Source organism: Stegastes partitus, unplaced genomic scaffold (genome assembly GCF_000690725.1).
Source record: "Stegastes partitus isolate 25-593 unplaced genomic scaffold, Stegastes_partitus-1.0.2 Scaffold59, whole genome shotgun sequence".
Lineage (NCBI taxonomy): Eukaryota > Metazoa > Chordata > Actinopteri > Pomacentridae > Stegastes > Stegastes partitus.
In genome coordinates this window covers 585,540-597,022 of record NW_007577790.1, presented here as the reverse complement: position 1 = coordinate 597,022, position 11,483 = coordinate 585,540, and the positions used below count along the sequence as shown (strand labels likewise).

Below are 11,483 nucleotides of genomic sequence, written 5' to 3'. Positions count from 1 at the left end.
GAGTTTGCATGTTCTCCCCGTGCAGCGTGGGTTCTCTCCGGGTTCTCCGGCTTCCTCCCACAAGGTCCAAAAACATGTTGAGGTTAATTGGTGATTTTAAATTGCCCATAGGTGTGAATGTGAGTGTGCTTGGTTGTCTGTCTCTAAGTGTAGAGACTGGCGACCTGTCCAGGGTGTCCCCTGCCTTCGCCCTAAGTCGTGATAGGCTCCAGCCTTCCCGCGACCCTAATGAGGATTAAGCGGTGTATAGATAATGGATGGATGGACAAAGATGTTGCTGCTGTGGGTTGGTGCACAGTCGTGGGTGTACAAGGTGTACAGCATGGGGCTGAGCACACAGCCCTGAGGGGCCCCAGTGCTCACTGTTAGGACTCAGGAGTGGTGGGGCCCCAACCTGACTGACTGACAGTTGGTGAGAAAGTCTCTAATCCATCTGCAGGTGTGCTCGCCAATGCCCAGCTTGCGCAGTTTGAACAACAGCCTGCTTGGAACAAGTGTGTTAAAAGCAGAACTGAAGTCCACAAACAACATCCTCACATAATTGCCAGATTGTTCAAGATGTCGACACACTGTGTGGAGGGCTGTCTGACAACAGATTAACAGAAAACTTTGTATTCCAATGCAATATTCAATTTTTATTTAAAAAGCAAATCTTTTAGCAATGATACCTTTACCATAAATGGTCATCTAAACTGATTGGTTGAGGAAGTTTTTCAAAAATCAGTGTGAAGTCAGTCTGTCTGAGGTATTCGTTTACATTGTTCTGTTCAGTCAGCCACCTAAAATTAAACCACATCATAAAAAGCACTACCCGTAAAGCTTCACTATTAACAGACCAAATGTCAAAGTCCTTTTTTCTTTAGCTTACTTTGTATAATCTGGGAAGGAAACCACCTGAAAAGGTCTGAATGTGAAAACCACAATGCTCCCTGGAGACTTTTTGGTCTAACGGACTTCATCTGAGTGCTGGTGATTGTTCAGTCAGGTTGAACTAATTAGCTCGACTAATTTCAACTAACCCATGGTTAAGAAGACAATTCAAAGATGAAGTTTTAACTCGATTTACAATATTTTAAGGGGAAAAGAAGCTATAGAGCAGCGTGAGAAGATAACAGACTTTTTACTTTGATGTATTTCACAGCTACGTTCTGCTGTGCACATAGTGATAAACATAAAGTATGAGAATCAGCGCCTGGATTGCAACTGTACTTCCCAAGTTTCTCAAGCCCTTCTGCCAAATGGTGCTCCACTTTGGTGACCAAAAGCTCAAGAAAACATCTTCCTGTGTTTGCATTGACACTGTGGTGCACTTACCATCACAGAGGCAACCTATTAAGAACTATATTCCCACCGAACTCAGTGTCAAGCCTGTAACCTTTCCCTTATTATAGGGCAACAGCAGACTGGGTCTCAGACTCTAATGCAGCCAGTAACACCACTCTACGTGTGAGAAGAGGCTGTGAAGTTTAATTAGACACATGTATATATCAAAGCATGAGAAAGTTCCTCTTAACTCCACCACTAAGTGTAGGGGAGTGCACATGTGAAGCATGTATGATGCACGTAACTCCACCTTATAAATTTAACTAGAAAATGGAGTAACCCCCACTTTGGCTGAGTGGCAGTAAGAGCAGAGCTGTTGTTATATTCTCAAATCTTGCTTCCTTAGGTGATGTCGAGGGAACCCAAACAAGTTGGCAGATGGTTTTTTGGCCATAGCGTCTACCAAAAGCCTGATAAATCCAGACCACACATGTAGTCTGTACTTACCGAACGAGATACAACAAACATCCTCCTTTCCCCTTCTCATCTTACAACCCATAATGATATTTTGCGGAGGATGGCTTTTGATGCCGTTTTGCTGACTGCGTATCCACGGTCAGGCCGACTGCATGTTTGGCTGCTCGATTCGAGGAGAAGTGCTGTGCCGGCAGACTCGGTGATCCTGTGTCTATGTGTTTGTCGTCATGTCTCTGGTGACCACGGCGCTCTCTTGCTCTGACCTCACTGTGTAGTGGATGGTAATAACAAGGCGGCCGGTAGCGAGGCCTCACCAGAGCCCTGCCACCGCTTGACCCACAAATTCCTGCGCTGTCTGTCCTGCTTTCGGCTGGGAACTGGCATGATGGAGACATGGCATGGCGACGTCTCACAGAAAGGGGTCACGGCTGTGTTCTCATCCCTGGAAAATGTGACAGCGCATACCTGCGTTTCTCCTAAAAAGTTTGTGAGAAAGTCTGCACCGAAAGATAAGTCTGTAATTAGTTTTGAGGGCGACAGGAAGACTCACATATTACCACCACAAGATGAAATGACATAGCATAGAAAAGTAAGTTCTCATTGTAACCGTTGTGGAATCACGATAGCAGTTATTACTCAGATAAATGAAACAATAGTTCATCATTTATAAAAGCTACAAACACAGACTTGTTACAGCTATTTAAGTTTCCCAAGCAGTTTTGTTTCCCCTACCTGACTGAGAAACCCAATGTGCAATCATGTTCAGCGATGGTCAGGACGGTAGTATTTTTAGAGTCTCTTCTCGAAATTCAGCTCTGTGCTAACACTAGGCTGGTGAAATATCGGTTAATGCCTTGTGAAAGTTGTATCTTGATAATGCTGATGTGCATTTTCTTTGCTTTAAGGCCAAAAAAAAATACAGTTATGTAAATTAACACTGTGTCCCTTGAAAGCTGTTCTGTAGCTGCTTCCCTGTTCTCGATGTGACTCATACTACTACTTCCTCATCAACAACACCACTCTTACTACTCTGACTACGACTTACAGCCTGCTACAGGCAGCACTAATCATACATTATACGCTTATAGAATAAAATACTTCTAGAAACTTGTCTGCTTTTGTATTGCATGTTCCAATCCATTTTATCTTTGCCATTAAGTTATTAAATACACAACTTTAGGTAGGACTATGAGAAGCTTTTAGGAATTAATAAAGGGCAGAATGAACCTAGAAGTAGTGCAGCAAAGTAGTTTTTTTGCAAAAAAGCAAACATACTTTAGTTTCATACAAGCAAGAACTGTAATAGAATGGAAGGAATTAAAGTATCTATCACATGTAAATTCAGACTTCAACTATGAGGTAATCTTTCCAAACACATGCAAACTTTTTTTATATTGAGCATTTAATTTTTTGTTTGTTGAGATCTTGTGGACCTATCTCAACACCATCTTCAGTGAGGTTTTTGCAGCTGTGTGTAACACCTTCACCTCCATTGTGCATCGCTCTGTGGAAACATTCTGTGCATGGACAGTAAACTAAGAGATCAAGCAGACAATCAACAAAATTATTTTTGTCTCTTTTGTTAGTTTGCTTTCTCCTGAATGTGTTTCTTCTGGGTGCTCATTTCTTCCTGCTGTCTAAAAACAAGCCGGTTAAGTCAACTGTTTAAATTTACCGCAGGTGTGATTGTGTCGATACCATCCATTTGACGATGTGTAGTTGTTGTTATATTACTTTCTAGTTTGCTTGGCGGACTCAGCGTCTACATATTCCGAGCATGTGCACCACTGCGCTTGTATCCTTATCAATTCGGGGCTGCATGCAGATATCCATTGAGTGATCTGTGCAGACTCTGGCAGACGTGGGCCGATGCCGAAAATTATGTGACACCAATCTGCCTCGCACACTGATGGACACAAAATCTCATGGATTTCCCTTATCTGCATTAATCTGGGATGGGCTCCAGCTGCCTTTACATCTGACATGATAAGCAGTTTGGACTATGTATGGAAAATGTTCATGATGATATGTTTTTTTACCATCCAAAATGACCTGATGTCAGCAAGTGACTCATGGAGTCTAGCAGCACTGATTGCCCTCAGACTCTGCGACCTGATGCCTGAACATGTGTTTCCTCTTTAAAATATTTTCTCTTTTTATTACTGACAGGTGCGTTACCTGAAGATCATTGAGAAGAGTGGATATCAGGCCCTGCCATGGGTGCGCTACATCACCCAAAATGGAGGTAGGTTAAGAGTTCACTTTCCTTGTGCCCATATGTGCAGATATTAGGCAACAGTTGGGCAATGCAGTGCAATGTGGTGGGAACTAACCTTGAGCTGATGCAGTTCTATGAAAAGGGGATACACTGTAGAACATGAGGCAATGTGGCAACGTCCTGCGAAATGTGAGAAAGTGAACTTTTTCTCTCAAGCTTCCTTGATCTTCATACTGAGATTACCAAGGTTGCACATGTTGGTCTTTTTGCTAATGTTGCCACTAATTGCCAAACATCCTCATCTCATTTCCTTTGTATACCATTCATTCTGGGTGGAAAGCATCAGCTGCCTCCACTTGATTTCTCTCCGATTCACTCTTTTCATTGTCCATTTGATTAAGTCTTGTCCATTTCCTCCCCAGATTACCAGCTCCGGACCCAGTAGGCGGCGCCTCAGCCGGCAGTAGGCAGGTGGAAATCAGGCGGGGTGGAGTCAAGCCGCTAATGTGCTATCAATGGCAGGTGGCAGTCATGAGACCAGAGGACTGTCAGTATCAATTTTTATGTTTAGTTTTGTATTCGTTAAAGTTTTATTCATTTATGATCAATGCAAATATTAGATGGAGCCTTCAGTTAGCCAAGGTTTGAAAACCAGATTGTTTTACTGCTGTGTGGCTCCTAATACGAGGGAGGCCAAGGAGAGCAGGACCAATGTTTACATCAAGCGTTACAGTGTAGAGTTGTACACAATCAGTCGCCGTGGGTCAAATTGTTCAAAAGAGTATGTTACAGTTCTCCGTTAAAGTTACTGTAATCACCTGCACACAGGTCTACAACACACTCGGTCAGCCTGAGTATGACATTTTTTGTATGAAGCTGCTTTGTTCTGCCACAATTCCTCTTTGTTGATTATCTGTATATATTTGTTACGTGTTAATGAACGTTGATTCAGTGTTATTAGTTAAATAACTGTAAATGAAAAGCAAAGTTTTCTCTTTTTCTATTATCTCCTTCATGTGATGCCATTGATACATGCCAGAGCAATGCCTTCCTGCTTGGCTGTCGTGCTTTTAATTTGCCCGTTTGACTCCCTTGACATTCAGCTTTGCAAACAGTAGTCAACGCTGTGAGTTTAAGTTGCACGCTAAGCAGAATACCAACTGAATCCCTCTTTTCCACCCCAGCACTTGTTTTCCTTTTTCTCTGTCTGTAACCACACTGTATTAAATCATTAAATGTCTATTTAGAGAAAACTGTTCCATCATCTGCTTGCGTCATTCTGTATGTGATGTCACTGCGATCATCACAGTGTCGTGTGCAGGCACCTGTCCAGCCAAGGACTGCTGAAAGGAGGGAAAACTTTGCAGAAAGAGGGAGACAGAGGAGGGGGTGTCCTCTATCAGGCCTGTGGTTGAAGCTAACCCAGGATGGTTATTTCCACCCCCATCCTGGAGGTCTTTTTAAACAGTGCGACTTTTAATACCCCAGGCTCGTGATATCATAGGCAACTGAGTGCAAGCACTCCGTAAACACACAGGAGAGCCGGGAAGGATGTGACTCAAGCTGTGGTCAACGGTCGCAGACATGCTACAGAGAAACGTAGGATGGACGAGCACAGACTTGTTATTGTTCTTGTCAAGCCAGCCTGCAGTGGTCCCACATGAGGTCATTCCTTAAGTTTGTCTTGTAGGGGACTGTACTACTCCTAATTCATGTGAGTCACTTTACGCAGGTGCTGAAGGTTGTGAGTACATGTCAAATTATAGATTTATCCTTATTACTGGTCACATGTTGAACTTGATTCTATAATTTACATTCTAGGTTTGTATTTTTTTCCAGCTGTTTTGGTAAAACACCTGAACAGCAGGTGTGCCACGCATGTGAGGAAAATATGATTCACTTTCCAAAGAGAGAATGCTGTTACTGAACTTTCAGTGTTCAAGATATTTTACTAAAGTATGTAAGTAGCTAAAGTTGCATTCCTATCTTCAACCTTCTACGTATCTTTATTCTCAAAACATTAGTTTTGCATCGCATTAACATGAAATCCTCAATATTACAAAAAGACATGATATTAAGCAGCGTTTTACTCACATGATTGAGAAATCTGAGGGTCTGAGAGAAGAAATCTGCTACTTTTGTTGTAAAATGTGAGCGATATTTCCGTCTGTGTTAGGATTTTACTGAGGATTTTGCTGATTTGCAAACTTAATCTCTGAATGGGCATGTTGTCCTGCATGTGAATACATGCCTTATCTAGCAGTGTTCTGAATGACAGGTATGAGTCTGATAATAACACATCATTCTCAGAGCAGATTAGATTTATCTTGTCTACAATGAGCTTTTAATTGTCTAAAGGTAGGAAGGCTTTTGGCTGGCATTCAACTAAACAAGGCATTTTTATGGATTCATTCCGGCACTGGTTCAACTATTACTAGCATAACAATTTGAACATCCCTTAACTCGTAGGTCGTAAGGTCTCTGCAACAGAGCTGTTGGTAGAGTACACTTACTGATCGACGTGTGCTCTCCCTCACTCGGGAAGAGTTTCTGTGATACTTGGCAGAGGATGTGAATATAGTATTTGGCACATGATGAGAAGGACGCATTCATGCAGCAACTTCGACCTCTGAGAAGTCGAAGGGGAGCCCTGACATACCTCATGTTGCAAGATTGCTTACAGAGGGCTTGGTTGCAGCAAAACATGAGTATCCTCTCTATGTTCGCAAATATTTAACACAAACATGTGCTCTCTTCTCCAACATTAACCACAGGATTATCATAACATGTTTCTCAAAGACACAGCTTCCTCATGTATGTAAAAATGTGTCATTTCTAAGAACTGTGAAAAAGAAAATTAGCAGTTGAAGCAGAATGGTGAGATTGTCCACATCAGTTGACGAGTTACTGCATTCACATACCACAGTATTTGTATGAGAACTGTTCATAGCAGAGAGGCTCAGTGTTGTAATGTTACAAACTCAATCTATGAAGGAACTGATATTTGTAGCTGTCAAATGAGCGTAGTGAAGGAAAAACAGTTATCTGCAGCAGACAGTCCACAGCTGTCAAACTCTATTATATGTTTTTGCATCTTTAGTTATAAAGCACTATGACTGTAAACCTTCTAAACAAAAATCAGGAATCCACACAAAATTAAAATGTGTCAATAAAGTATCAGATCTACACCATTTATGAATTCGAATTCCCATAAAAATTTTACACAAGATTTCCTTCATGCATTTCTTTTTAACTTGTATTTTTTAATTTGGACACTGACGTGTCATTTTACAACTACAATAGCTTCACCTCATGTCTCTGGCATTCATTCTGTGATAGATGTTTTAAATAGTAAATTTAATCATTATTTATATCAGTGAAAGTGTTACAGCAATGTCAGGTAAATTACGTAACTGAAAGTTTAAATACCTGCATCACCTAGCTTTGATCAGGTGTTAAGGAAAATAAAGGAACCCTCATGCCTACAGTAGAACTCGACCAACAGGTGAATGAAGTTAAAAACTTCACCTTTCCCCTTCGGTAATATTTGGTTGCCATGCCAACGTTACTCTATTGACACAGATTTTATAGAAGATACCTTACGATATTTACCTGCAATGGAAAATAACTATGGTTACTTAACAGTGATGAAGCAACAGGTTGAGGTCTGACAGCGTGGCAGTGTCAACTTCAAACACAGGTGTGCCACAAGGAACCCCGTGTTTATCTACAAACGGAACCCCGGCACCTAGCAACCGAGGGAAATCCTCTCGTGTCACATCATGACTGTGATCCATGTGTGACGTCAAGACGAGGTCGTTCCTCTCTCAGGCATGCAAAGTGTCCCTGTAATCTTCAGTGAAGTCGCTCACCCTCAGTTGTGAAATACTAATAGCTGGTGAGTCACTTTGAGACAGTAACTGGAGAAAAGGTATTTCACGATAGGTGAAGCCACAGAATGTGAGGGACTTCCTCCCACAGAAACCTGAAATAGTTGTTACACTGGTTGAATAACACCAGGAGCTCAGTGTGTGGTCCACGCTGGCTTTTCAGCAGGGTATTCCTCGAGTGGAGGGAAATTTCCATCCTCCTGTGTAGACTTTAGAACAATATTGGTTTAACGAGCATATAGCTGAGTGTTCAACCGTACTGGCCTTGAGACGCTGCTGTAATCTCTGTGTCTCCAGCCCACACATCGCTCAGAGACAGTTGACTGAGACAGCTCAGTGTTGTACGTGACAGTAAGTCATATAACCTCATCAGAGCTCACACACTGGGTCAGTCATTAGGTGTCATTTGGTCAAAGTGTACATCAGGATGAACATTTGGCATTATTGCAATATTTACTTCCCACTAAAGAGCTCATGTAACAAGTGTTGTGCTGTGTCTTTGCTTTGGAAACTGACTCATCAACAGTGGAGTCTAAAGTCTGAAAGATCAGCAAGTACAGTAGAGCACGTACAACCCTATTCATCTCATAATACACACACCATATTATTACGGACTACCAGAGCAACGGTTCCCAACCTGTGGGGCAGACCCCCCAAGAGGAGTCAAGATCTGTCAGAGGGGTCAGCACAAGATAGAGGGGATGGAAAAGAAAAAATCTAAAACTTTTTTGTTCGCTCCGAGATCATTTCCTCTCTTTCAGCACTCTAACGTGACTAAGCACACGAGTGACTTGGTGTATTTATACAGCGCCGTTTCATAACACAAGTCATCTTGGAGCACTACACATGGTACCTAGCATTATATTATACCTAGAAACCCTACAAATCCAAACAGTCTCTTTGAGCAGCTCTTTGGCTACAGTGGGAAGAAACTTCCAGCAGAAACAGACTAAATGAGAGCAGGCTATCTGCTTTGAGCGGCCGGGAGGAGATTAAGGTGAGAGAGAAAAGGATAGCAGATACAATGCATAAGAGAACAGGAAACACACAGATGGTTGTCAATGTACCTGCAGATCAGAAATGTGTAGATCTGGAGCAGAGATATCTGCAGAGACGACAAAACACGAACTACGGAGGACAGAAAACACAATGTTAGTGACATGCATTCGTGACATAGTGAAAGGAGGAGAATAGATGAGTGCTGAGTCCATCATCAGAGCTCTCCCAGCAGTCTAGGCCTATGACAGCATAACTCAGGTATGGTTTGGGATTATCTGAGCAGTCCAAACTGTAAGCATTTTAGAAAGTACAAAAAAAAAACAATAGTACAGAGGGTGTCTGCTGCCTAAAACCAAACTAGGATCTGGTTCCACAACAGAGGTTCCTGATAGCTGAAGGCTCTGACTCCCATGCTGCTTTGAAAAACTCTAGGAACCACAATTAAGTCTGCACTAGCAGGTGTAATGTTTAAGCTGTATTATTGTACCATCTACCATGAATATCTCTTTAAAATTTCATGGCAAACTAGCCAGTAGTTGCTGAGATTTTCCAGTCTGAATCACAATGGCGGACTGAGGGAGTGACACCAGCACTTCCTTTGAGCCACGCTACAAGCATGGATAAATATCCAACCATGACCTGTGATAAGGGCTCACAAGTTGCCATTGTTTTCATGTTAATGTGTCACAGGTCAGAAAGGTGCGGTAATCCAGTCCACAGAGGGCCTGCTGTCATATGCATATTTCATCCTGTCCACCTCTGCTACTATTTTATGAATCACTATTTTATGGACTACAGAGAATGTAACTTCAGACACTGCTAGTGTTTAGTACATCTTACAGTGTTAGTTCACTGACAGTAACTGGAAGTCAGACTCCATTATTCATTCTTTTTACAGTCTCACTTTCAGAGCTCTGCTGCTTATATTCCTGGAAAACTACCCTGGAGACTGTCATGGCTTCCAAAGGAAAAAAGACACGAACCGCCTACTGTCAGTGGAGCTCTGTTTGTTTTGTCAGTCAGTAAATGTGTCCTCCTTTTATTCCAGTCCAAACTGAGAGTCAAGACAAGAGGCATGGCTTTCTAAATATGCCCTTGGTTGTACTTTAGCTCTCTATATTCATACGTTTGTCTTTCCTCTATTCTGAGGAGCTACAGTGTCACGGCATGCCCCGCACAGCTGAAGGATTATGTGAAACTGACATATCTATAATGATGGTTCTGTACAACCTGAAGCAAAATCCACATGGTAGTTTGAATAATGTTGTTCTTTCACAGCTCTGTGTGATGGCACGGAAATAGTTTAAAATTAAACAACCCCCCTCTAAACAAATATAGATAAGTTCAGCCTGTATGAGAAGGAAGTTGTCTTGTAAAAAACATGAAAAGAGTAAAAACACTTAGCAGTAGGCATAACCTGTTTGATTGTTAAGAAGGAAGTCTTTCGTTCTTTTCTGTCACTGAACAAAACCATCTAAATAAATGTAGCTTGAGGCAGCGTGGTAATTGAGAAGTCTTTCCTTGCAGCACAATAGAGCGTAAAATCCTTGTCTGTCCTCCTTGACAAAGCACAGGACACCTGGCTGTTAGATGTAAGTTCAAAGGCTTGTACGATCTTTCAGTAACCTTCTGTTCTTCTTATATTTTCAGATAAAGAAAGACAAGTGCACAGAGAGAGCACCTTGCACTCAGGGTAATGACAATTGCAGATCTTCAGCAGTGCCACAGTGGACAAAACTCCACTTGCCGTCCTTCCAATTGCTATTTTAACCAGCGACATGTCTACCAGAACTACATCTGGATATTATCTGGACAGTAACAGCTGTAATAAACACTGACGCACTCATCAGAAACCCCCTAATTCACTTTGATTGTCCACCAGAGCGCCTTTTGGTTTCACTCCCTGCTACTGAAAATATTTGTGTTTTCCCTTCTCTAGCTCCTCTGGACATTTGATAGGCCTTGGACGCCGTCCGACATACTTTCTGCTGTCTTAATGCCGGCCCCTTGCACCAAATGATATTTTAGCACAAGTGCATGGCAACAGCAAAACCAAGAGGCACAAGATGAATTCCTTGGCCGACCACTTTTTGAATTACTGATCATGTAAAAACCCGCTGTGGCTCCCAGATTGCAAACATCAGTCCTTGGAGCCTGCATGCAAACCAGCCCTCTAAATAGGCTTGTCTATTTCTGTTGGGCTGCGGGGGGAAACATGTGTTTGACATCAGTGTCAGTCGCTAGACGTTTTGCAGCGGGGCTTCATTGTCTCCTCACAGCAACTTCGCTCAGATTAATGGTTGACAATAGCTGTATTCAAGGAGTGCTCGTAATTACAGTCAAATCAATGAGCTCACGTTTGAGGACTGCCCTGCCTAGTGAGGTTAAATGGTTTTTGGATCGTTTTGAATCTGTTTGGGCTGCTGTTTATTCTAGCTCTTTGACAAGGGCTCTGGATAGACAGCAGCTAAGTAAACACATGCCCAAAGTTCAGCGCGTTCCGCACCACAACAGACTCTCCGAGACTATCAGGCCATGTACAACACGCGCAGCCTCAAAGGGCACAGTCTTGAGCAACTTTAAATCACTGTATTACTCAGAAACCTGATGTGCAGTGACAGTTTGGGCAGAGGAAA

General features: G+C 42.3%; 1 protein-coding gene across 1 annotated transcript in view; it reads left to right on the top strand.

Annotated features, from left to right (window-relative positions):
• Window positions 1–5,216, top strand: part of ap1m1 (adaptor related protein complex 1 subunit mu 1) — a 17,074-nt gene extending 11,858 nt beyond the window's left edge. The window contains exons 11-12 of the mRNA XM_008275818.1: window positions 3,910–3,985; window positions 4,381–5,216. Of these exons, the coding sequence (XP_008274040.1) occupies window positions 3,910–3,985; window positions 4,381–4,403 (99 nt within the window). The 3' untranslated portion in view covers window positions 4,404–5,216. The remainder of the gene's footprint in view (window positions 1–3,909; window positions 3,986–4,380) is intronic.
• Window positions 5,217–11,483: the final 6,267 nt, after the last annotated feature.